Source organism: Neopelma chrysocephalum, unplaced genomic scaffold (assembly GCF_003984885.1).
Source record: "Neopelma chrysocephalum unplaced genomic scaffold, ASM398488v2 Primary Assembly neopelma1_44, whole genome shotgun sequence".
Lineage (NCBI taxonomy): Eukaryota > Metazoa > Chordata > Aves > Passeriformes > Pipridae > Neopelma > Neopelma chrysocephalum.
The window spans coordinates 18816495-18842118 of NW_020897703.1; the positions used below are offsets into that span (position 1 = coordinate 18816495).

Genomic DNA, 25624 nt, shown 5'->3' on the forward strand with positions numbered 1-25624 from the left:
GGGGGGGGGAGGAGGTGCCGCTGTCACCGGCCCGGGCGGGCGGTACCGCCTGGGGGACCGGCGGCCGCTGCCGCCGCGCGCGTGCGCCCGGGGACGGAGCGGGGCGGGGGGGGACCGGGGGAAACCGGCGGCGCGTGCGCCCGGCGGCGGGAGGGGCGGGCGGTGGCCGCGCCCCCCGCGCCGGAACAGGAAGGGCGGGAAGGGGGGAGGCCCGGCGGCGCTGCTCGGCCTGGGAGCGGCTCCGCGGGCCCCGCTCACAACAACGCGCTCGGCCTTGGCGCGCACCGGCCCCCCAGAGGACACCGGCCCTGCGCCCTCGGAACGGCCCCGGAGCCGGCCCCGCACCGCCCGAGGGGACCTGTCAGCGCCTGCCCCGCGTGCGGGCAGGATGGAGCTGGACGAGCTGCTGCTGGACGAGGAGGGCGCCTTTTCCCTCAGCGGGTTCCAGGAGTTCACGGTGAGTGCCCCCGGCCCAGCCTGGCCCCAGCAGGACCCGGGGTGATCCCCCGATATCCCCCGCCCCCGGAGAGCCCCGTGTGGCCGCACGACCGGGCCCCGGCCGAGCTCGTAGCCTTGTTGGGTTCGGTGTAACCCTGAGCTGGGTCGGGGTGGAGAGAGAACCCGGCACGGGGAGTGCTCTGGGCGTTTCTCACATTCCGCCGTCTGCCTTCAGTTCCTGCCCAGGCACCAACAGCTGAGTGAGAGAGTGCGGAAGCGGCTCTACTATGGCTGGGACAAAGACTGCAGCCTGGATAATCTGTCCAGCCCCGTGGCAGGTGGGTTGCTGATTGTCCTCAGATGGGAATGCTGAGTCAAGGAGGTTGGAAGTAGCCCAAGGGGCCGAGACCAACAGGTCACCTGCTTCCTTCCCAGTGCCAAATCCCACCCCTGCCCAGCCTTTCCCACTCAGTGCAGTGCAGCAGGGCAGGGTGCCAGAGCCTCATGGCTCCTGTTCTCTGTTTTATTGCCGTCTGGCCCACTGCTGCGTTTTTGGCATCTCACTGGTGTGCAAAGTCCTTTGGGTTGCTTGTGGATTCCTTGGCAGTGAACGTTGTGAACCTGTCCGTGATGAGAGCTGTCTTGGACAATTTCTTGTGCTCTGCAAAATACCAGGGAATTTCTTTAGCTTCTAGTTCTGAGCACTAATGGAACAAATTCCTGTGGTGTGTTTGTCTGGATCACATCCTTTTTGGTTTTTCCTGTTGATTCAGCAGTGTTTGGGGGAGCAGAAGGACATGACTGGGTTGAGGCTGAGGAGGTGGTACAGGTGATGGTGGAGAGGAGTGGACAAGGGCAAGCAGCGGTTTACTAGAGGACCTTCATGGTGTGTTTGTCTCAGTATTTGCATTAGCTGCTTGCTAGGGAAACAGTCTGAAGTTGCCAGGAGGCTGTGTGATCTGCCTCAGTGAGGAGGAGGATGCTGGGCAGATCCATGCAGGATCTGCCTGGGTGCTGCTGGGAGTCGTGAGTTCTGACACGAGCGGTGTGAGGGAGGCTCGGGGCTGGCATGACACTGGGCTGCGAGGTGGGACTGTTCCATGGGATGCTACTGGTGTTTAAAGTTCAAAGGACACAGTCATGGAAGAAGACTGTTGAGGGCTATTAGCTCTAAGGACTGCCTTGCACCCAGGAAATGCCTTGGCTCTAGCAGTTGGGGGGTGAGAGCAGTGCACAGGGAATATGTCTGTGGGCTGATCTGCTTTTACAGCCTTCCTTAACCAGCCGCTGCCAAAAAACAGGGCATAGGGCTATGGCATCTCTCATGGTACAGCTGTACCATTGCTGTATGGCAAGTTTATGGCACTGCTCTTCAAACAAGTTAGAGACTTGTTGGTAGAGTTCAAAGGAGCAGGAGGAGCAGGAAAAGGTCCTTGGTATTGGGGATAGTTGCAGGAGGCAGTATGTCGCTGGCTGAAGAAAGAAGTTGAAAAGTTAATTTGTTCCTTTGGGAAAGGAGGAACAGTAACCACCCTCAGCACGCTGTGGCTGTGAGATGGGGACAGGGCAGGGCACGCTGTTGTGAAGAATTTGATATCATATCGGGACAGAGCCTAGAGGGACCTCCTGTCATTTCCATCACTCTGGACATTGCCACTGCCTCTGCAGCGGCACAAGGGTGGCCAGGCAGGGCAGCAGCAGTGGGAGAGGCTGGGAGCAGCCAACAGGTGGATGGAGCTGTTTCTGCCTGGCTGTGCATTATATTGGTGTTGTGGCTTGAATGGTCTGGGGAGGTCCCTTAGAGGTGCTTCTGAGTTTGGTGGCTGCTGTTTGGGCAAATAACTCTTCTCTTAGTTGCTGGAGAGACATGGAAAGGAGGGGTGTGAAGAGAAGAGGTTATATGGTGATGCTTCCCCTGGGAGCTGAAAATGCAAGGCTGCTGGGATGAGCTCTGCTCTCAGCTCGGTGGGACAAGGGCTCAGCAGCAAAATGGAGCTGGAGTTTCCTGTCTAAAGCACTTCTTGCCCAGCACCAGACTGTAGTGCTGCTTGGGATGCTCCCAGCTGGTTCTATCGTGTCGGGAAGTGAGATGGGAGCTGCTGAAGCCATCTGCCAGTATACGTCAGTCTCTGGCCTTTTGAGTGGGTGAATGCTGAGGCACACCTTGAGCGCAGGAGAAGCAGGCTGAGATGGGCTGCAGTTACACCGTATCACTGCTTTCAAATTCTGTTAGTGCCTTTGGGCTCCTGCTCACATGGATATGTTGTACATCATCATTTCAGGAGCCCTAGGGTTGTGGTGCGGGGGAAGCTGGATCAATGCTGATGAGATCTGGAGGGGGAGGATGCTGCTGGTTGGAGGGGAGCAAAGGACTGGGAAGATGTAGCGTGACATCAGGTGCAAAAAAGCCTCCAGAAGGGCTGCCTGAGGTCCTGCAGGGTGAGTGGGAGGGTGTTAGCCTCTCTGCAGCTGACTGCTGGTGACTCCCCGTGACACAGACCTGCTGATCTGGCACTGCCGCAGGGCCTTGGTCACTCACATCCTCTTCCTGCTGTGGTCTGCCTGTCCTGCATATTTGTTTGTTCCTCACTTGTCCCTGACCTCTGATAAGGCCTGTCCTGCCTTCATAGTTTAATTTAAACTTGAGGAGCTGAGCAAATGCCAAGAATTGATGGGCTTGGAGGGAGAAGGGGAAGGGTGGGGGTGGACTGTGCCACATGGGGCTAACCCTTTTGCTGCTTTTCTGTCCTAGATATTGCTGTGGAGTTGCTGCAGAAAGTGGCTCCCAGTCCTATCCGCAGACTCCAGAAGAAGTATGTGTCTCACGTATCTCGGTAAGAAGCAAAACCTGTTCCTTCATGTCCTGTGTCAGAACTTGGAGCTCTGGTCTTACCTGTGATTCACTTCTGTCCATGGGCCAGCACTGGCTTTGTGCTTAGGCCTGATTAGTATCAAAAAGGAGCTGGGGGGAGGTGTCAAGGACAGCAGGCACAGTGACTTCCTAACACAGCCAGGCCTGCTTCAGGTTTGTCCTGCTCTCTGGGGTACAGGAGTGCTCTTGTTACTGTGAGTCTGTACTGGCTGGACCTGAAGCTCACTGTGTAACCAAGTTTGAATGCAGGGTCTGCCCTTGCAGCTGAGCCCTCATAGCATGCCTGGCTGCAGGTAGGGCTGCTCAGTTTGGAGCTGGCTGTGCCTGAGAACAGAAGCCAGGGCTTTCTGCTCTCCACCTTGCATTTCCTGCACTTTCTCTTGCTGCAGCTCAGGACACCCGGCACAGAGCTCACGAGGCTGCGACCTATCTAGTGATTTACTAAACCTCCCACTGCCTACATGGGGAGGGAGCAGCCAAGTTGTGCCATGGTGGCTGGGATGTCTGCAGCACATGGATAACCTTCGTGTTGGTTCTTCCCTGTGCCACAGGGAAGCTTGCATCTCTCCCTGCTCCATGATGTTGGCACTGGTTTACATTGAAAGACTCCGGCACCGGAACCCTGAATACCTTCAGCAGATCTCATCTTCTGACCTCTTCCTGATCTCCATGGTGAGTGGTGGGCTGGGGGATAACTGGGTTGGAGGGAAGCTTGCAGGAGTGCAGTGGAGGCTGAGATCCTGTCCTTTGTGCTGCTTTTAGATGGTTGCTAGTAAGTACCTGTATGATGAGGGTGAGGAGGAGGAGGTGTTTAACGACGAGTGGGGAGCAGCAGGGAAGGTGGACGTCCAGACCATGAACACGCTGGAGATGAACTTTCTGAGCGCTATTGTAAGTAGAGCCGTCACTGCTGCTGACTTTCACAGAGCGGGGGAAAAGAGGCATTGAGGGGAGTCTGGATTTCTGGTTTTCCCCTACGTGTTCCCATGAAGGAACAGAGAAAGATGTGTCCGGGTGCTGGGTGGCCTGTCCTGACTGCACTGACCTTTCACTGCTGTCTCCACAGGACTGGAGTCTCTACACAGACCCTCGGGAGCTGTTTGAAGTGCTGAGCTGGCTGGAAGGACGGTAGGTGTCTGGGGTGGGGGCAACCCCTTCATCCATGTTGCAGCCTCTGCTTGGAGGTAGCCCTGCTGCAGTGAAATAAGAGGTTGGGACACCTGTGAGCCTTTGCTAGGCTCTGCAGCTTCCTTCTACAGACCTTGAACAGGGTCTCCTCCAAGCCTGCCTGGGCTGAAGCTGCCTTGACGGGGAAAGTCCATGCCACATCCACCATTCCCCTTTTTTTCCTTGCAGTGTGGCAGAAAAACAGGGTATGTGGCGTGGCTGGTTCACCTACACAGATCTGTGTGTCCTCATGGAACAGTCCGTGTGGCAGCATGTGCTGGGCCAGTTCTATCAGCAAGTAGTGAAGGTAAGGGCACGGGAGAGCAGCTACTTGCAAGAACATGGGACCCAGCAGGCTGTGGATTTGGAGGGGGACCCTCTTTTCCCCTGGGAACAGCAGCTGTTGAAAAGGGAAGCTGTCAGAAGATGCTGATTTGCAGCTGCACTGCCTGAGGCACTGCAGCCTGGTGCTGGGTAGTGTGCCCTGTACTGGACTATAGCCCCACATGTCATGGTGCAAAGACATGGTGGTGGCATGGAGGGAACTGGGTGCTGGGATTTTGAATAGGAACTGTTAGCTTTTAGCTGGGGCATTTTGGTTTGTGGTACTTAGGCCCTGCTTTGGGCAGGCTGTGTGCCACCTGCTGTTAGCAGCGTGGCTGCCTGCTCCCTGGCACCCAGCCCTAGAGCTGGTGATGCCTTTTGCCATCATGGCTGCTGGATTGATCGTGGCCATGCAGGGTCATGGCTGGTTGGGGGTTCCTGCTGGAGGGTCTGGGCTAACAGTTTGCTTCTCCACAGCTGGCCTGCCTCCTGGGCGTGGTGTACCTGACAGGCTTTGCTGCCGTCTTTGCCTCTGTCACTGTGGTGCACCGGTCCATGTGCATGAGGAGCGTCAGCCCTACAGCCCCCCAGCCTGCGCTGTTCCCCGAGGAGCGGAGGTGCCAGCTGAATGCCCAGCCAGCCCCAGGCCCTGGCCAGCCCCAGCCCAAGCTGCCTGATGTCTCCTCAGCCAGCAGCACCCATTGCCTGGGGGAGAACGAGACAACTGAGGAGCCACGTCGTGGGAGTGTCACAGCAACTGCACTCTACCTGTGGAGCAGTGTGATGACAGCTCTGTCCTACCCAAAGGCACCTGATCTAGCCCAACATAGGAGGCTCCCACAAAGTCCTTTCCGGAAAGTACCCACTGCCTGTGAGAGATCCAACCGTACCGCCCCTGCTGCAGCCCCAGGCCAGCCTGGCCCCTTCGGACTCGCCGTGCTCCCGGCTCCTCGTGCGCTCCACTGCCATGCCTGCTCAGCCGATGCAGGCCCCACGTGGGATGCAGCCCCCAACCATGAGGACTGGCTGGACCCCCTGGGGCTGAAGCAGTGCTTCTTACACTCTGCTATGGATCTCAGTAGAATCAAGAGCTTCATTTTTCCCAGCTAGGAGTACAGGGCAGCAACCCCTTTCCCCTTCCTTTGTAGTGTGACACAACTCACTTCTTTGCACTTCTGGAAACCCTAATCCCTGGGGCTGCATGGGGCTGGAGGCCCCTGCATTACTTCCAAACCAGCATTTGTGTCCCCCCCACCCAGGGCAGGGGTATCCTTCACTTTGGGGGCTGCTGGGACAGACTGGGGCAGAGCTGGCTTGCTGGGTGCTGAGGTGGGAACCTGCTAGCTGAAGGATAGAAATGGATTGCCTTTGGGCTGGGGTGCCAGTGCAAAGGGGGTGTTGTACCTCTTCCTGTAGTGAGTGGGTGGCCCATGGCGGTGTTGGACAGAGGTGGCATGTGGGATGTAGGATGCTGGGGATGTGTGTGCAGGGTAGAGAGGCTGAGGCAGTGACCCCAGTCAGAGAGAAGGCTGAAGGAGAGGGGAGCGACTACTTATAGCAGTAAAATTACACTTAGGGGCTGTTAAGCCACTTTTTGAGAGGTGCAAGGGTGACACCAAGGAGGGACCCCGATATGGCTGTGCCCCCGGGAAAGGTTGTGCCCCTGTGGGCTTGGTGGGGGTGAGGTGTGGTTAGCGCTGAGCTTCCTTATCCTGCCTGTGTTGGGTGTTTTGAATCTGGGGTGCTCTGTGACCTCATCCGAGATCCCAGCTGTTTGTGTCTGTGAGCAAACTGCCTGACTGCTCTCAGAGCGGGGAGAAGGCACCTTGTCTTGCTGACCAGTCGAGCTCATCATGCCCCTTCTTTTTACTGTGGATTTTACACCTGTTTTTCACTCTTTTGTAGATGCAAATCTCTTCCAATAAAAGTAATTCTTGCTGTGTGCCTGCCTTGTCCTGCTGAGCTGCTCTGTGCTGGCAGCATGTCTGCCCCAGAGCGGAGCCCCATTCATGCAGCATGCAGCTATGCCTGCTCCCTGAGCTGCTGTATGAGGCAGATCCTGAGTGCTGCTGGTGAGCTCAGGAGCACTGTGGAGCCTATCCTGCAGGGCTCAAGAGGAACCAGGCTCTCTGGTGACAGGAGGAATATCACTTCTGGTGCCTGTAGAAGCCAAGAGAGAGGAGGTTCCCCATCCTTGGGAATGCGGGGAATGCACGGTCTCCAAAGTCTTACTTATTAATGAGTGAGCCCTGCACAGCAAGGGCTCAGCCAGGTCACTGACACATCCACCTCTGCTCCGTGACAAAAACATGAGCATCCCCTGCCTGTGCACCCTTGGGATCCTTTCCAGCCAAGCAGGTAGCTCTTGTCTCTGGCATCCTTGTCCAGTGGTAGGATTCAGTGCTCTCCCAGCAGAATGAGTAATGTGACAGATCCCCATCAGACACCAGGCTGGACCAGGAGGGCAGGGGCTGCTGTGCTGAGGAGGAACAGGTATGGGCAGGGCATACTGGGACTGGAGGATGCTGCTCGTGGAGATGCCCCAAGCACATGGAAGAAGAGGTGTCTGTGCTGTGGCCCACCCAGCCCCTGCCCTGTGTATCACAAGAGGCTGGGATGGGATCCAGGCTGTGGCCAGTTGGCACTGCAGTAGTGTCTGGTGTCCTGGCTGTGGTTGGCTGTCACTTGGCCCTTGTGGTGACAAGCTAGGGTGACACTTGCATTCCTGGCCACAAGGGCAGGTTACTCACCAACTTAAGTTAATGGCTAACCCTGGGGCAGTTCCTGCAGAAGGTGGAAGTTCAGCAGGGGAGAGCTTGTGAGGAGCCCTGAGGGGGGTAGGATCCCACCCACCCTCTTTGCAACGCAAACTGGGAGCAGTTCGGCAAGGCAACAGCATGAATGGGGGCCATGGCAGAGTGCCTGGAGCTGGGAGCCCCATGCTCACATCCTGCTCCTCTCCAAAGATGTGCTCCTGGATGCTGACCTGCTGCTTAGCCCTTCAGGTGAGGGGGGACTATGGTGAGGAGCCAGAGAGACGGGATGATGAGGAGAGGGTTGGGATCCTCTCAAGTGGCAGGGCAGGGACTGCATCCTGTCAGAAAAAGGGTGTGTGGGACTCTGGCCAGTGGGTGCTGGGAGGGAAGTGGGCAGTGGTGAGTGCTGCCCAGGTGGTGTCAGTGGGCATCCACCCACTCAGGGGGCCTGGGCATGGGGAGCTGCAGCTTTGGGTGCTGCAGGGGAATTGTGACTGCTCCATCTCTTCCCTGCACAGCACCTGGCCGTGCAGGCCTCCTTGCTCTGCATCTTCCACCTCCTCCTGCTGCCTACCCTGCCCAAGGAGCTGCTTCATAGCCAGGCCACCAGCGAGCTGCTGGCATGCAGCCTCTTTGCCTGTGGCATCTCCACGGTGCTGCAGACCACCCTGGGGAGCCGGTGAGCAAGGGGAATGAAGGGGGTGCAGCTGTCACCAGGAGGTGGGTGATGCCATGGCAGGGCATGTCTCTGCCCTCCCCTAGGCTGTGGGAAGACAGGCTTTGCTGGAGGTGGAAAGGGGCACAAGGAAAACCTCTTGCCCTGCATCTCTGCACAGCTGTCCCCTCCCTCTCACACATCCCTCTAGAAAAATGACTGTGCTTTCCCTCTAGCTCCTCCCTGCCTTGATCCAGCATCATACAGAGCTCCTCCAGACCATCCAGTGCCTGCGCTGCACACACAAGGGCTGGGTATAGGATTTGGCAAAGCCTCTGACCTCTGCACACGTCCTATGTGCTGGCACTTGGGATGTACTAGGACACGTGGATTATGTGATGACCTCCTGCCACTTTGAAGTTTCTAGCTGGTTCCCTTCCCACTCCTGCTCCTCTGTCAGCCTAGGCTTTTGGAGCAGCCTTCTCCCCTCCTTCCTCCCTAATGTGCCCTCGCTGTCCCTTTCTTCAGGTTGCCGCTGGTTCAAATCCCATCCTTTGAGTACCTGGTCCCTGCCATGGTGCTGAGCTCCCACCTGTCTCCCAGTGCCAGCACAGACAAGAATGGTGAGCACAGCCCTGAACCCTGTGTCCCTTGGGGCCCAGGCCATGCTGGTGCCAGGGGAATGGTAATGATGAGGTGCCTGGTACATGGGGTAGAGATGAGGGATAGCAAGGGATCCTGCCTGCTGGCCCCTCTGGTGATTGTACACAACACCCTACTCACCCCTGAGTGCATCTGCAATGCATCTGGTCACCTCCCCAGTGTCAGGGCTTGTGGGGATGGGGATACTGGCACATTGCTCCTTCTCTAGCCAGGAGCTTCCGTGCTGTGTGCTCTTGGACACAGCTCCAGGAGTCCAGCATCCATGTGCATCACATCCCTCCAAAATTCCCTTCCAGGCACAGCCATGGCCAGCACATGCCCTGCACCACATTGCACTGTCACAGGGAGCCGGGCTGCCTCGCTGCAAGAGGTGAGTGCTCCCTTCCTGAGATGGGGGTCCCTGTCCTGCTCCATCAGCTTCCCAGTTTTCATCCATATACCTGTACCACCAGTCTCTTTTTCCGTCCCTCCTGGGGATTGCCATGAGTAGAGGGGACACAAGGGGATGTACAAAGGCAATGGGGATCCTCATGTATGTGCATGTATGTGTTCCTCTGGGCTTGGGGTGAGCAGAACATGTGGAACAAGTGATGCTACTGGGGCAGTGGGAGTGTGGCCAAGGGAAGGTATTGGACTGCTCTCCATGTATCCTGCCCCACAGGCCCCACCCTTTCCTCTTGCAGGTCTCTGGAGCAGTGCTGGTCTCTGGGCTGATTCAGTTGGTACTGGGAATGTCTGGCATGTGCGGGTGGGCAGCTCAGCACTGTGGGCCCATGGTCCTGGCTCCCAGCCTCTCCATCATCGGGCTGTCTGCATACAAGGAAGCCGCTTTCTTCTGCTCCACTAACTGGGGTGTAGCGCTGCTGTATGTGAGCTTGGGGACCATACTGGTGTGCGGCTCTTGGGGCTTTCCTTCACCACTGGGACAGGGATGGGGCACCCCCGTGGTGCACAACACATATTTGGGGCCCCAGCACTGTGATCCTGTGTGGTGACCTATGCTCCCTTTCCTAGGCTCATGTTCCTTGCTGTCACCTTCTCCCAGCACCTGCGATCCTGCCGCCTGCCCTTCTGCACCTGGCCCCACACTCGGGAGGGCTCCACAGAGCCGTCAGTTCCCACCCTGCGCACATTCTCGGTACTGCGTCTGTGACCAGGCTTCTCTCCAAGCCTTGCTCTTTGGTGTGGGGTTAGGTGAAACCTGGAGCAGAGGCAGGGGTGAGAAGTTCTGGTGCAGCTCTGGGGAAGCGCTGGGAACCCAGAGTGTTGGGGCAGCAGAGCCTGGGATGCTCCCTGCGGGGGTAAGGGGAGATGTGGCATAGCTCCATGGAAGAGGTGATAGGACAAGGACCTGCTGCCTGGGGTACAGCAGACAGTGCACTGGCCAAGGCAGGCAGGGGAGGAGGGTCCTGAGTGTCCCCTTTTGCCTTGCAGGTACTGCTCCCTTTTGCTGCTGTCTGCATCGTCTGTGCCATCCTCAGTTGCTTCCACATACCCTGGGAATCACTGGACCTGGCCATGGCACAGCTGTCCTGGACCAACAGCACCTTCCATGGTCCTTGGGTCCGCATCCCCTATGCAGGTGGGGGGTAGCAGGGCTAAGTGCAGCCATTCACCTTTGGCTGGGGCCTCTATCACCCATCCCTCTTCCCTCCGCTGCAGGTGAGTGGGGGTGGCCGCTGCTCACCCCCCGGGCGCTGGCAGTGGGCATTGCCATGGCCATCGGCTGCAGCATGAACTCGGTGGGCTGCTACGTGCTGTGTGGGAGGCTGCTGCGAGCCCCCCGGCTGCCCCCTCACGCCTGCAACCGGGGCCTTTGCATGGAAGGGTTGGGCAGCCTCCTGGCAGGACTGCTGGGCACCCCGGGGGGCACGGCCTCCAGCATCGCCAACACCTGCACCACTGGCCTCACTCAGGTATGCCAGGGTAGGGGGAGAAAGGTTGGCAAGGGACAGGGAGGCAATGGAGCAGGTGTGGGGGACCTGTAATGCCCAGGCTGTCACTGGGAAAGGCAGGTGCGTATGGCAGAATGGGGATGGAGGCAGAGTAGGGGGTGGTGCTACCCATCCTCACTTCCATTCTTCTTTCTACCAGGCTGGCTCTCGCCTTTCGGTGCAAATAAGCGCGCTGGCATGCCTGGTACTGGGCATGTCCCCGAGGCTGGCAGGGCTCCTCACCCGCATCCCGCTTGCAGTTCACGGTGGGTACCCTGCCCTGCCCCTCATTACGGCACCTGCAGCCTGCCTGGTGCTGCCTGACTCTTGTCCCTCGCAGGAGGGGTGCTCTGTGTCACCTACGCCGTGGCTGTGGGCACGGGGATCTCCTACTTCCAGTACGCAGACATCGACTCAGGGAGGAACATCTTCATTGTCGGCTTTGCCATGTTCATGGCACTGCTGGTGCCGCGGTGGTTCAGTGCAGCTCTGACTCACCTGGCCACAGGTAGAAGGGACATTTCCCAGGCAAGGCAAAGCTTTGGGTCCCATGGCATGGTGACCACACATCTCTGGTGTCCTGGGAGGCTGGGTCAGCTCATGGTATCAGGCAGCTCCTTCCCTGGGTCTGCCATGGCTGCTCCAGCCCCTTTCCCCCAGCTGGGCTGGGACCTCCAGGCTGATTCTGGCACTGTCCCTGCAGGCTGGGTGCCACTGGACCTCCTCTTCCTCTCCTTGCTCATGATGCCTGTCTTCTTAACTGGCTTCTTGTCATTTTTTCTGGAGAACACGGTCTCAGGTGAGGGGCTGTTCTAGGTACTCTGCATACTTCCTGCTCTGAGGGCTGGATCTGTCATTTCCCATACCACCAGGTCTGCCTCCAGCAGTCCTGCTAGGGTCCTGAGGCTGGTGTGGGCTGGGAGGATGCACCTGGAGGAAGGGGCTCCCATCTCACTGCCTACCTCCCAGGAACCCTGGAGGAACGAGGGCTGCCCTCTGATCTGGCACCTGGGAAAGCTGGGGCAGGTGATTGTCACCCCCGTGGAGAGAGGGGAGAAGTCAGCCAAGCATACGGGCTCCCCACTGGGCTGTGGAGGCTGCTGCCATCCTCCTGCAAAGCCTTCCCCTGCTGCTTCCTCTGCCCAAGGAGTGAGGAAGAGGAGGAGGGCAGCTGTGCCACTGAGCAGGGGACTGCTGCTCCAGGGGAAGGGACACACCTGCTCCCCAAACCCAGCTCTGGGGAGCTACAGCCAGCAATGAGGCCAAGCCAGACAGAGGTGCCCGCATGGCACACTGTGGCCTGACCCTGTGGTGTGAGGATGTCTTGTGTGAAACAAGGGCTGTGTCCCCAAGGCAGCTTGTGAGCCACTTTGCTTCTCATTTCTGAAGCCCATGTGGACTGGAGGGACCTGAGATTCCACCCTCCCAGCACAAACCTGATTTCCCTGCTTGGGAGCAGATATAAAAACCTTCAACCAACTTCACCCTTTCCAGGGGTTTCCTTTCCAGACAGGATTTGCCTGGGGAATCCCCTGCTGCCCTGAGGACTGTGAATGGAGGGCATGGCCACCTGGTGACTCTGCTGCTGAGGATATGGGTGCCTCTAAAACCCACCATCACCCTGTGGACATAACTAGGGGAGGGCTCAGTGCTTTGGCCAGCCCCAAAGGTCTGGCCTAACCCTAACCCTAGGCATGCTTACCTGCCGGCACTGTGCTGAGGAAGGGCTGGCTCTCCACCTCCTTCCTGTTGTGTCCCAGTTGTGCCCATGGCTCCTTGATGGCAATAGCACCAGCTGTATACTAATGCTCTGGCACTCCAGGATGCCCCAGGGTGGGGGTGCAACTCAGCTCAGAATCAAAACTCAGCTCAGCTCAAAACAATGAAGGCCCTTTCACCTACAGTAGGATGGTGCCAGCAGTGCTCACCACATAACTGCCCCCTAGGTATTGCTCTTGTGACTAAACCACCCAACAGCGGATTTCCCTGGAGAAGAAAACATGTCCTTTGACCTAAGGGGATAAGCTGAGCGCCTGGGTTGTTTCCCACTGCCGTCTGCAGCAGAGTCTGCACCAGCCCTGCTCACTGCTCCAGCGTTTACAGCAGATCAGAGTCCACAGAAAGGACTCTGCTGCCTCCCCTCCATGTCACCTCCACCAGCCTGAACTGCCCTGGGTGCAAATTCGAAGGGAGGATGGACTTTTGCTGGGAGGAAGCTAGAGCTGGTCCATGGGTGTGATGTGCTGGATCACAGCTCCAAGTTGTGGCTGCCCCCTCCACCTAGTCCCAAGGAGGCCCTCAACACCCAGAAACACCCAAAGGTGGATGCAAGTTGCAAGAGATGTGGTGGCATTGTGTGTGTAGGTGCCCAGCTGTGAGGCCTCTTTCCCCAGCTCTCTCTGATCCCCACAGCTGGGTCCTGTGCACCCAGTGGGCACGGGGTGTAATGCACAGCTCATTCCCATCCAGCCAGCACCCCAACCTGGCCCTAGGTTCCAGCTGTGCACTAGTTGGACTAGTCCAACTAGTCCTGCACACCAAACCCTCCTGCACTCTAACCTGGCCATGCAACCCAGTCTGTCCTGTGCCCCAAAGTCCCTGCTTTCTTCGCTGTTCCCTGGCACCTCTTCAGAATGAAAACCCTCTGGGATGACCATCCGCCCTTGGCCCTGCTCTGAGGTGCAGCTGCAGCCTGCACACTAGGGAGAGGGGTGAGTGGAAGGGTGTGTGAATAGAGCGTAAATGGGGGCTCAGGGGCAGCACGTGGGTGCACAGGAGGCATTTTATGAGAGCCGGAGGGATGGCCTCAATGCATGGAGTGCACATTGGGGACTGCAGTCAGTGTGGGTGCTGGGGTTTCCAAGATCAGTGCCTGGGGTAAGGATGGGGGCTGTGCTCAGTGTGGAGAGGACTGAAGGTGCATGGTGTGCCAAGCTGGCACAGCCCTGCTCTGTGGTGTCTTGTGAGCCCAGTCCCCACACATGTGGGACAGAGGCACCTGCAGCCACAGCTATGCAGGGCTGGCTGCGGCACAGCAGCCCAGTTCCCGCACAGCCGGGGAGAACAGCGGTGCAGGTGCCTGCCCTGTGCCGTGCCTGCGCCGGCACCCTGGGGCTGAGCAATAAACCCGGGGCCAAGGGACATGAGGAAACCCTCGCTACCGCTGCCTCTCCGGCTGTACCTGCCCTGTCCCCAGCTGGGCACTTATGCCAGGACATTTCATAACAGGCGCAAGCGCAAAACAAAGTCGTAAGGCATTTCGGTCCCCACCAGCCGTGGCACCTCCTGCGGCAACTGGGAATGCTCTAGAGGGACGGGCCAGCTCGGTTCGCTGTCCTTATCAGCAGCGGAGAGGCAGCAGGAGCACTGACCCCCCACACTCCGAGTAAGATATGGCAGCGCCCGTGTCTCATCCAGCTGCACCTCCCGGCGTGCCCCGGCCCCGCTGGCCGCGGAAGAGAGCAGCATGCCGGGAGCCGTAGTCTGCCCTCGCCTCTCGCCCACGGCCCGGCGCCGATCGCGGCTGCAAGCCCTCGCCTCGGCAGTCTCTGTCCGCCTCCCCCTCCTGCCTTCGGGTAACGCCGCGGCTTCGCACAGCCCCAGGCCTGCGGGCACCCCGCGGGTGCTGGGTCCCTGAGCGTTTCGGGAGGCATGGAGTCCGTCCTAGGGAGGAGCGGGAAGCAGCAGTGGGCTGCCGGCACTGCCGGTGTCACTGCCGGCAGGGACGGCGCGGGCTCCCGTGGAGCGCGGGGACGGGATGCCCCAGCAGGAGGAGGGCTGCAGTGTCCTGCTGCCTGCGGGGCAGCTTAAATGTTAATTTGTGCATAGAAGTCTTGTCATGTTACCATCAGCAAGCACGAGGTAACTCGGGCGGCAGCAGCTACGCTGCCGTGCATCTGCTGGTGCATCTGGGATGCTTATTGTGAGCTGCGGTGGGAACTGCCCTGCACTGAGCTCCCCAAAACGGCCACCCCAGCTCTTCTGCATGCATGTGCAGGGATGTGGGTCACCAGAGCTGGCTGAGCATCCTCACCTCTGTGCTGTGGGGTGGGGCTGCATCGTGAAGGGGCCAGCAGGGACCAAGATTTTCCTGGGTGGAGGTTGAGGCAGAGGCCTGATTGCTCTCTTGCAGATGGAGGTCTCCAAGGAGCTGGAGAGCAGCCTCCTGACCCAGCCCTGGGCTTCTGTTCACTTTGGCGAGTCTGCTTTTCTTGCCAAAGTGTGCTTCAAGGATACTGGCTATATCCTGCTGATCTCTGACCTCAGTAGTGTCTGGTACGAGAGTGCAGACACCGAGGCTGTGGGACAAAGGTCCAAGGTGAGTGCCTGAAAAGTCCGGGGACCTCCTTTTCTCCTTGCAGCAGCTGACATCCCAGCATAAATTGCTTGGGGACACAATGACTTGGATCTGACAAGGCTCGGGTGCAAACGCCAAGCTCAGGAAGTCCCTGGGCAGCTTTGCCCAAGCACTGTCATGCCAGTTGGCCAAACACTCTCCTCCTGTGAGAGTGGGCCAAGCTATTTAGCATGCCAAAGGCAACTAGGTGTTCACTGAGTCTCTGTGCAGAGGATGGCACACTCCTTTCACTTGTGGGTCGGATGGGCAGCTGGTTTCCCCAGCAATAACAGTGTACTAAGGAGGAGCTTGAAACAGGGTTGTCAACAATCCGGTGACAGATGATGCTTACATTCATAGCTAGGACAGTCTCTCACGGGGTATCCTGTCAGCCCGGCCCCCAGAAACACATGGAGCCATGCCTCAGCTCCTCATTCTAGTCCATGTGTCCAGGCCCCCATGTGCCACTGAAGTGGCATGTCTCTGTGTCACATAATGGCTGTGCTGAATGGCTGGTGGCAGGAAGAGTAGGCATATGGTGGCAGCCATCCCCCAGCTATGGCAGTTTGTCCTGCTGTCGGCTCTTGGCCAGCCTGTGACACTTGTGGTGGCATGCAGATGTGCTAGTGGAAACCACTGCACTCTGCTCATCCTGGGCTGGCAGGACAGGGGAGCCTTCCCAGCTTGCCTGGCCTGGGAGAACCAGTGGGGAATGTCCTGTCATGAGGCTGACGCTCAGGCCCAGGAATGGCTTTTTGCAGTGAGACATGGACTAGTTTGGCTCTTTCTGTGCTGTTTTTTCCCTGATGCTGAGCTCTCCGGGGCGTTGCTGTGCCCCCTAACCTTGCCTTTCCTTAGGAGCTGAACAAGCGGCTGATGGTCAATGTGTCCTCCTTCCTGAACCACTTGTGCAACCTGATGTGCCCCTTGCTGGCAGGGCAGCCAGCACCTGCCACCACCTTCTCCTGCAACCGCTCCACCAGTGGCCTCATCCTGCATGTAAAGAGCGAGCTGTCAGGACTGCCCTTCTACTGGGACTTCCACTGCTGCCCTGCTCCCTTGGAAATGGTGAGTAAAGCTGCGGAGAGTTTGGGGAGGGGATGGCCAAAGTTAGGGATTGTCTTCTAATGCTTGGAAGCTTTTGGATGGTCTTAAGCCATGCTGGTGACTGTAGATTGCTGACTCTGCCTGCTGCCCCTCCCAAGATTTACTGTCCCTGTTTCTTCCCATTGAGACCTTGACACCTTGGTTTGTGCCTTGCGGTGAGGCAGGGATGGCCCAGCACATGCTGCTGTCAGGGCAGGAGGGAGATGCCCTCATGAGAGCCCACCTGGAGTTCTGCATTGAGGTCTGGGGTCCTCAGCACGAGAAAGACATGGACCTGTTAGAGCAGATCCAGAGGAGAGCCACAAAGATGATGGGAGGACTGCAGCACCTCTCCTACAAAGACAGGTTGGGAAAGATGAGATTGTTCAGCATGGAGAAGTGAAGGCTCCAGGGACACCTCATTGCAGCCTTTCAGTACTTGAGGAGGATTTATAGAAAAGCAAGAGAGCACCTTTTACATTGGCAAATAGTGATACAGGTTTTTAACTAAAAGAGGACACATTTAGATTAGCTGCTAGGAAGAAATTCTTCACTATGAGGGTGATGAGGCACTGGAACAGGTTGCCCGGAGACATTGTGGATGCTCCTTGAAGTGTTCAAGACCAGACTGGATGGAGCTTTGAGCAACCTGGTCTAGTGGGTGGCATCCTTGCCCATGGCAGGGGATTGGAACGAGGTGATCTTGAAGGTCCCTTTCAACTCAAACCTTTGTATGATTCTGTGTCCACTGTGGGGTGATGCCTTGTCAGTGCCCTGTAGAGCAGAGTGATGCTATTCTCTTTTGGTGCACGTTGTGAAATGGGCCACAGGGCGGCGGGTACCCCTGGAGGACCTGCAAATGATCTGTCATGATGGAGGGAATTAAAGCAGGGTCTCCCTGGCTTTTAAGGGGAGCTGTCCAGGGCGCTGCTCAGGATGTTGCATTTCTGGAGGCAGCCCCTCTGCTGGATCCCTGCAGGTGGGACAGGGCTGTGGACCGGGACTCCTACAATATCCTTCTGGACAAAATGTGCAGCATACAGCTGGATAGACACATCATGCAGTGGGTGAGCAATTGGCTTATGGGTCGAGCACAGACGGTAATAGTGAATGGGGTAACATCAGACTAGTGACCTGTCACTAGTGGGGTTCCACAGGGCTCCGTCTTAGGCCCTGTGCTCTTCAACATCTTTATAAATGACTTGGATCTAGGACTGGAAGGGATACTGAGCAAGTTTGCAGATGATACAAAACTGGGAGGAGCTGTTGACTCCCTAGAAAGCGGGGAGGCCCTGCAGAGAGATCTCAACAAATTAAAGTGCTGGGCAATCACCAACCATATGAAGTTCAACAAGGAAAAGTGCCAGATTCTGCACCTTGGATGGGGCAACCAGGGGAATGAGATGCTGGAAGACAGTGCTGTGGAAAGGGACCCGGAGATCCTGGTCAATGGCAAGTTGAATATGAGTCAGCAGTGCCCTGGCAGCCAGGAGGGCCAACTATGTCCTGGGAGGCATCAGGCCAAGCATCGCCAGCCAGTCAAGGGAGGGGATTGTCCTGCTCTGCTCTGCACTGGTGCAGCCTCACCTTGAATGTTGTGTGCAGTTTTGGGCACCACAATATAAGAAAGATATAAAGCTCTTAGAGAGCATCCAAAGGAGGGCAATGAAGATGGTGAAGGGCCTTGAGGGGAAGCCATGTGAGGAGCAGCTGAGGGCACTTGGTCTGTTCAGCCTAGAGGAGACTGAGGGGAGACCTCATTGCAGTTACAACTTCCTTGTGAGGGGAAGAGGGGGGGCAGGCACTGATCTCTTCTCTGGTGACCAGTGACAGAACCCAAGGGAATGGCCTGAAGTTGTGTCACAGGAGCTTTAGGTTGGATATTAGAAAAAAGTTCTTCACCCAGAGTGTGGTTGGGTGCTGGAACAGGCTCCCCAGGAAGTGATCACAGCACCAAACCTGACAGAGTTCAAGAAGCATTTGGATGATACTCTCAAGCATATGGTGTGACTCCTGGGGATGGTCCTGTGCAGGGCTAAGGGTTGGAATCGATGATCCTCATGGGTCCCGTACAACAGCATTTTCTGTGATCCCCCGGGGCCCTTCGTCCCTGCGCGCACAAGAGGGCGCCCGGCGCCCGCGAACCGGCCCGGCGGGAGCCTCCGGCGGAGCCCCGGCCCCGGGCCGGCCCTGCGGCTCCGCTGCCGGCGGGAGGCAGCGCCCTACAGCCCCGGCACCCCGCTCCCAGAGGGTCGCGCTGCGGAGCACGGCTCCTCTCCCCACAAACCGCTGTGCTTGGGCATCACCGGGGGAGAGCCGGGCTCCCCGGCTGCTGCGGGACCTGTCCTCACCGTCAGGGTCGAACTGGGGAGCAAATAATCGGGGTCTCACCTTGGCTTGCCTCAGGGATTTAATGTCCCTCCCCGGGCAAGGCTCGCGGAGGCTGAGCTGAGGAGGTGCAAAGCTCATGCTCTCGGCTGCTCCTCTCCTTTAGCTTGGACACACACTGGAGGTCTGCAAGGCACCGCAGAGGTGGGAAGTGGTTGGGGTCCTGAGCATGGTTGGTGTTGATGCTGCAATGGAAACCGACTTTGCCCCAGCCAGAGGCTTGAGGTGGGCACAGAGGCCACCTGTCTTGCCCTGTCCCATCCTTGCTGTGGATGGTGCACTCTGAGTGCACGGGTGGGTGATGGCCGCCACTTCTGTGGCTTGTGCCTGAGTGTGTGAGCAGAGCGTGGAGGTCACTTGTCACAGGAGCAAGAATGCTTTAGGAGCAATGCAGGGTTTTCTGTCCTCTCGCCTGTGGGCTCAGCCTAGCCACAGAGACAAGGAGTATGATGGGTTGGGGGGATCTCAAATACCCTGCCAGAGACTGAAGAAGGTGATTTGAGGGAGGCTGCTTCATGTGCCTGCTGGGCCAGAGTGGCCAAGCCTGGCTCTGGGGCAGAGGACATGCCCAGGGCTCTGCATGGGGCTTGTGTGAGTGTAAGCTCAGGGTGGCACTAGTGGGCTGTGATGAGGAGCTGCAGCCTCCGTGAGTCCTGTATGTTGGGGTCTCTTCTGCTTGTGATCTTACCTCCCTGGGAGAGTCTCTCCTGTTCCTCAAGCTGCAGTTTGATACCTTGGTATGTCTTTATGGTTTTTTGCCCAGCTGTGCCTGTTTCCTGCATAAGAACATGCCATGAGATATGCAGAGCCTTGGGGAGGGTCTGGGTGGCACATGGGGACTCTCTGCTGCACCTCAGACAGTGGATGGAGCATTGCCTATCCCTGCGCACTATTCCCACTGGGCTCTCCCACCTAAGCTCTCCCCTGCTACAGCCCACAGGTGTGAAAGGATGGAACTGGGATAGAGGGATGAGTCCCACAGCATCTGGCCTACCTTCTTCCACCTTACACCTTTTGACCACTTCCCACTGCATTTGGGTGAGATGTGGGGTATTTTGGGGAGCCCTTTGTGACCTGGGCTTCAGCTCTTGCTAGGACCTTGCTGGCTGTCCTGCTTTGACCACTCTGTATGCCTCCCTGGACCTTTCCTAGAGTGTCCCTCCTCCATCATAGGTGTTCCGTCACCTCGTGCGGCCCTTGATTCGGATGAACCTGGCACTGCAGCACCAGGTGCAAGAGCTGATCTCCCTGGTGCTCCAGAAGGATGCTGAGATTGAAGATTACAGGGAGAGCGGGGCCACTCTCAGCAGAGGTGAGGAGGAATACCTGGGGCAGGGAGCGACTTTTCTCCTTAGCACAGGACTGGTGTGCTCTGCTCCCTCTGGCGATTACTCAGCCAGGCTTGTGTTTCCTGTTGAGCTGAGCCGGCAGTATGATGGTAGCCAGAAGGCTGGGGAAAAGCCCTGGGGAGAGCTGGGGGAGGAACAGCCCTTGACCGATAGCTGGAGGAGTTGGGGAGTCACCAAGGGGTTCTCCACTACTTCGAGAGCACCTGGCTGGTCCCCAGGAGCTGGCGGGGATGCCAGCAAGGGCTGGCCCTGTAGAGGTGTCAGGCTCCCTTCCCGAGCACAGTAGCTCACTGACTGCTTGGAGAGCAACCAGGGGCTCCTGGCTCTCATACATGGAAAGTGCAGCCATGCTCATCGGTCCCCCTCCAGCGCCCAGCCCACTTTGCCATCAGGCAGAACAGGCAGGCAGTAGCCCTCTTAGGGGTAGGATGTGGGTCAGGACCTGCTGGGGGGAGCCACCTTAGAGGGCAGTTTGTCCTCCACCCATGGAGGTTGGCTGGATGCTCTTTTTTGGGTTGTCCCTTGCTAGTGCCATGCTTTGTCCTGCTGCCACAGGTGATACCTGCCCTTCTGTGGAAACCTTGCCCCCCCGGATGTGGAGACTGATGGGGCTCAGCCCTGGCTTGTATATCATGTCCAGGAAGGTGATGTGGTCCTACGACAGGTGCCCCACCACAGGAGCCTGGATCTGCCCCGCAGGTGCACTAGAGATGCATCAGCTGGCTGCGCTCCCCTCTCTCCTGCTGCATGCCAGTTCTGCAGGACTCGGAGCAGCCAGGACAGCCTGGCTTGGGTCTAGGGATGGAAGCTTGTGAGCAGGTGACCCCTCTTGTCCCTTACTTGGTGCAGGGCAGGAGGCTGGGAGTAAGCTTTGCACCACAGCTGCTGAGCGAATCCGGCCAGGTGCTTCTCCAGACCACATCATTTTTCCCCCCATCACATGGGGAAAAACTAGTGTTTTTGACAAGGTGCAGAGCAGAATATAACAGGGGTATGTCCCTGTCCTGCAAGAGGAGGACACAGGCTGGCTCACTCCTTCAGAAAAGCAGCTGGACAAGCAGTACCCTGTCCCGTAGACTCAGGCAGCTCTTTCCAACTGTAAGATCTGGGAATAGTGCTGAGCATGTGCTGCCACAGTCCCCTGCTCTTCGGTGTAGGAGGGTGCTGGGACAAGGGCTCTTGGCTCTGCTACCTGGCTGCTGTGTGCATCAGCAGGCTCAACCGTGTTTCTCCCACTTCCTTGTGGTCCTTGCACCTTCTGTTAACTGGGTGATGTGTTCCTAGCCCAAGGGGCCTGCTTGGCTCCCCTGCTGGTTCTGATAGGTGTGCTGGAGCTTTTTCCCTGCAGCTTCCTCGCCCCACAGGCAGGGGAAGGGGAAGCTGGGGCAGGAGGATTGGACAGACCTGCCCAGGCTGATCCCTCTCTCCCTTGCAGACCGACTGCGGACAGAGCCCTTCCAGGAGGAGACATTTCAGCAGAACTTCATGGCTGAGGTAAGGAGCAGTGCAAGTCCCCCATCCTTTGGCACAGGGGTGGTCAGGAGCTGGCATCAGCAGCCCCAGTGTGAGGTGGCCAGGCTGGATGGGAGCACTGATGGGACTGACTGGACTTATCTGAAGAGGAGTCAAGCCCTCTGTCTCTCCTATGGCCCTCTCTGTGTCCCTGCACCTCATCTGCAGGGTGAGCAGACCTGGGGACATGCCTGGCATGGCTGGATTGGCACTGCCTGGCTGCCCAGAGGTGCCAGCCAGGCTGGCTGCTCCACGGGAGTATGCTATTGCTGGGCCATCCTCACCTGTCTCCCACACTTGCTGTGGACTTGAAACACTGATGTTGATGGCAGGCAGGTATTAGGTGAATGAGGAGAAGCCATCTGGTCCTTTTGGTTCACCTGTTGCTTTTAGAGGTGACTTCACAGTGGCGAATTGTGGGGACAAGTGCTTTTCACCATGTTATCTGTGCTGTGCCCAGCACTGTCCCCTTGCCACACTCAGCTCTAAAATCAGACACGTGCTTTGGAGAAACTGGGACTGGAAGAAGAGAGTCTTTCCTCTGATCCTTTTTCATGACTGGAAATCATCACAGAAGCACTAAAATGATTCAAACTAATGTGTCAAGGTCAGAAATGATTGATGCTCATTGATGCAAAAAGACTCAGGATGCTTCTGAGTGTTCCTGTGCTCACTGTAAAGGCACAGGAGTAGGAAGCAGTGGTGCCTGCTGGGGGCCAGGGAGTCAACCAGGGTGTCAGTGGTATCACACAGACTTTGTGAGGATATTGCTTTATGAGACAAGCTGATGCTCTTGTGCAGCCAGGAATAAATGATCTGCAGAGTTTCTAAAAACTAGAGATGATCCCTTTTTTATATGCGAGGTGTTGCATCCAGTGCAGGCAACTTTCGTTTCCCCCTGCTTATGAAGGATAGAGATGAATTTACTGCTGGACTGCAACTTGGATGTTGCCTAGGCACCGATGATCATGACCAGATTACATTCACCCTGGGCAAAGAAAGAACATTCCTACACAGTAATTTATATCCTTCATGCTTTTGAAAGGGCTAATTTCCCAAAGCAGGGGGAAAATTATGAGTGAAATCAGCTCAGAGGAAACATTTAGATAGAAAAATGTGAATGAAAATGGTGAGCTCTTTCAGAAGAATCTCAGAAGCCACAAAAAGCCACATTTCCACAATCAAGAAAGGGCAGTGCTGGCCAAGAGCCCGTTCTGGTTCAGCGGCGAAGTGAAGGCAGCAATTAGAAATAAAAGAGCAGTTTATAACAAATGGGAGAGCGGGAGTAGATAGCAATCAATATAAATTAGAAATTATGAAGTGTAGAAAATGGATAACAGAAGCTAAAAACATCAGTGAAAAATCATGGTGAAGGACAGAAGGAAAGGCTTTTATTTAGTGTAGTAGGAGAAAACCCCAAGCTCCCAGCAGTGGGATAAGCTTATTAGTAGACAGAGGTGGTAAAATGATTGATACTGGAACAGACATGGCAGAAACAATTGGTAAATGTTTCAGTGCTGTCACTGGAAGGATGTAGGCAGATGTACCAGGATCGGGGGATGATGAAGTGTGTCTTTGTCCAAGGGTAGGCTGAACAACATCTGCTAAAGATGAACATCAGGCTTGAAACTCAGCATCCTCCAAGAGCTGGTAGGGTGTCAGGCACAAGGGAAGGTGCAGGCTGGGTAGGAGGGGAGTGAGGCAGCCCTGCACAGAGCCTTGCAAAAGCAGCTGGTGGGGATCACATCTGCAGAAACTGAAAAGATGAGACGGCAGCTGGTGCTGTATCCCAAAAACAGTCCAGGAGCAGTGTCTTGGGGCCAGAGGGAATGAAAGGTTCTGGGAGATGCTCCCCCTCTGTGTCCCCTGGTAGCCACGTCTGAGCACTGGCCACAGAGGAGAGGCTGGGGTTGTGTGCTCGGTCTGCCGGGGCAATGTCTGTCCTCTCATCTGTCATCTCTGCATTTATCCCGTTCTTTGTAAACCCACCAATGATGCTTTTTGGCCCATGTGCCTTCCTGCAGCAGTGAGCTGTGAGATGTGAACAGCTGCTGCCTTTGGTTTAAATGTGGTACCCTATTATTCCTCCTGATGTCTTCTAGGTTTTGTGCTAGTGAGGAACACCAAACACAGCATTTCAGCTCTCTTCACCACCAAAACTGGCTCTTCACCCCAGTCTCTCCTCTTTTCTTGCAGCAGAAGGGTGGGCTTCTCTGTGCAGGGATTTCAGAGCACCCAGGCAATTTAGTGCTCCTTTTAGTACTCCTGAAAGGAGCAGCACAAGGGACTGGGGTCCCTTGGGGTGTGCTGTGGGGAGCTGGGAATGCTGTGAGCAACTCCTGTGTCTAGGTTTTCAAAAAGACACCAGACAATCAAGCACAGAGTCAAGGAATGAGTTGAGGGCTGGAGAGAGAGGCCGGCATTGAGAGATTTGGAAGGAAAGAGCTCTTCTAGCTTATCAGGGAGAAAATTGAGAGGTGCCTTGATTACAGTGTGTGAGGGTCTTTACAAGGAGAAAATGCTGGTTAGTGAAGGGCTCTCTTTAATCTCACAGAGAGCAGTGGAGAACAAGCCAGGCACTGGGAGACACAGCCAGGCAATTTTGAGCTAGGATGGAGGCACTTGGGTTTGCTCCTGCCAGTGATTAACGACTGGGGCATTCTCCCAAGGGCAGTGGTTGATCTCCATCTCTTGATGTCTCCAAAAGTTGGGCTGGGAGCCTGCCTGGAAGAAAACCAAGTTGCTGGGTTTGGTCTTGGGATGTGCGTGGTTGAACATCAGTGGGCTAGAGGTCAGGAGGAGAAGTCTGATGGTCCTTCCAGCCTCTCCACTTGCAAAATACGGCTTCAGGTTGTGAATGTTTGGTAGCAGTAAGCACGTCCTGGCTGGAAAGGGATTGTGATGGTGTAGCACAGGGCTGGATGTGGGAAAGTGCTCCACAGCTTTGCTCATTTCCCAAACCTTTGCGGCATCCCCTATGGAGAGGAAAGGACCTGTCAGTCCCCCAAGGCAGATCTGCTCAGCCGCTCAGCTTAAACATGCCCTTTCCCTGGGCTTGTGTGCACTTGGCTGTCCAGGGCATTTTAACTAACCGTGGGGAGTTTTCCAGCAAATCCCTGGTAATATTTATACGTTTAGGAAACGATGCTTTCACACACACACAGTTTTTGGCAAGGGTTCACTGCTGAGCAGCTGCCTAGGCTTGGGCAGAGCTGGAAGGAGACTGGTGGCTGTGCACAAGCTGAGGCAAAGCCGGTGGCTTTTATTGGCAAGCCCAGGGGTTCACACCATGAGGGGAAGGAGCAGGTGGCTGGAGAGGGCTCAGTGCCTCGGAGCTGCCCCGGCACTGTTCCCAGCAGCCTAGGACCTAGCAGGTTGGGGATATTTTGTCCCCAAGTGTCCCTTTGGGTTACAGAAATGACCCCACAGGACAACGTGGGGTGCCCACCCATAGGTTTTGAGAGCTTGTCCTATCTTGGCTACAGTCAGCATTTCATGACATGCCTTCTGCCAGAGTCAATGATCCGGCTCTGTGAGGGGCAGGGTCAGGGGGTCCATGCAGTGCTGTGCCCCGTGCTCTGACAAGGGCAGGGACAGGTACACCGAGGACAAGCTCACCGATACCATCAGTGCAAATATAGCCCCCGCTCCCCAGGATGCTCTGCCCTGTGTATTTTTATCTGCTGCGGCCGGCGCGGGGGTGGCTGCTCCGCACCTCCGCAAGCGGGGCGCGGGACCTCGGCAAACAGGACGCGGCGGGTTCACGGCTCGACCCCGGGGCCCGGTGAGGAGGAGGAGGATGTGCCATCAAAACAAGCAATGCTGGAGAGGAAGATAAACAAACAGGCGGCTTCCAGTGCGGCCCCAGCCGAGGGCGAGTGGGAGCCCCGGGGCCAGGGCTGGCTGTGGTGCCGGCGGCGGTGCTGGCTGACGTCAGGGCGCCCGGGGGTCAGCATCCCTCTTATTGTTCCCCACCGGGGCTGGGACCAGGGCCAGGCGCCCGTCCCCCTCCCGTGAGGGGACACAGGCCAGCAGGGCAGGTGGAGGACGGCTGGGACACGCTCTGGAGCCACAGGCCTTTGCCACCCCGGGGCCAGCCGAGCACCTGCCTGCCTCCAGCACCCTGCCTCGCCTTTTTAACAGG

The 25624-nt window shown here is 57.0% G+C and overlaps 3 protein-coding genes across 5 annotated transcripts in view; all 3 read left to right on the forward strand.

Moving 5' to 3' along the window:
• Positions 1 to 233: 233 nt before the first annotated feature.
• CNPPD1 (cyclin Pas1/PHO80 domain containing 1) lies at positions 234 to 5941 on the forward strand. The gene is made up of 8 exons (XM_027678818.1): positions 234 to 457; positions 674 to 776; positions 3191 to 3272; positions 3862 to 3982; positions 4073 to 4201; positions 4377 to 4438; positions 4667 to 4784; positions 5279 to 5941. The coding sequence occupies exons 1-8, from the start codon at positions 389 to 391 to the stop codon at positions 5909 to 5911; spliced, it is 1317 nt and encodes a 438-aa protein (XP_027534619.1). The 5' UTR covers positions 234 to 388; the 3' UTR covers positions 5912 to 5941.
• A 1625-nt stretch (positions 5942 to 7566) lies between these two features.
• Positions 7567 to 12289, forward strand: SLC23A3 (solute carrier family 23 member 3). Of its 2 annotated transcripts, none has more exons than XM_027678822.1 (12): positions 7567 to 7806; positions 8076 to 8236; positions 8741 to 8835; positions 9172 to 9245; positions 9559 to 9740; positions 9890 to 10013; positions 10310 to 10457; positions 10538 to 10791; positions 10970 to 11075; positions 11150 to 11317; positions 11513 to 11608; positions 11779 to 12289. In XM_027678822.1, the coding sequence occupies exons 1-12, from the start codon at positions 7699 to 7701 to the stop codon at positions 12111 to 12113; spliced, it is 1851 nt and encodes a 616-aa protein (XP_027534623.1). In that variant the 5' UTR covers positions 7567 to 7698; the 3' UTR covers positions 12114 to 12289. The 2 variants fall into 2 exon arrangements, with proteins under 2 accessions (XP_027534623.1, XP_027534624.1); XM_027678823.1 differs by having other exon boundaries at positions 7568 to 7806; positions 10703 to 10791.
• Positions 12290 to 14066: 1777 nt separating this feature from the next.
• The window catches only part of NHEJ1 (non-homologous end joining factor 1), a 44765-nt gene continuing 33207 nt past the window's right edge, over positions 14067 to 25624 (forward strand). For both annotated transcript variants that reach the window (XM_027678825.1, XM_027678826.1), the window contains exons 1-5: positions 14067 to 14384; positions 14942 to 15127; positions 16004 to 16213; positions 19793 to 19931; positions 21404 to 21462. In XM_027678825.1, the coding sequence (XP_027534626.1) occupies positions 14942 to 15127; positions 16004 to 16213; positions 19793 to 19931; positions 21404 to 21462 (594 nt within the window). In that variant the 5' untranslated portion in view covers positions 14067 to 14384. The remainder of the gene's footprint in view (positions 14385 to 14941; positions 15128 to 16003; positions 16214 to 19792; positions 19932 to 21403; positions 21463 to 25624) is intronic.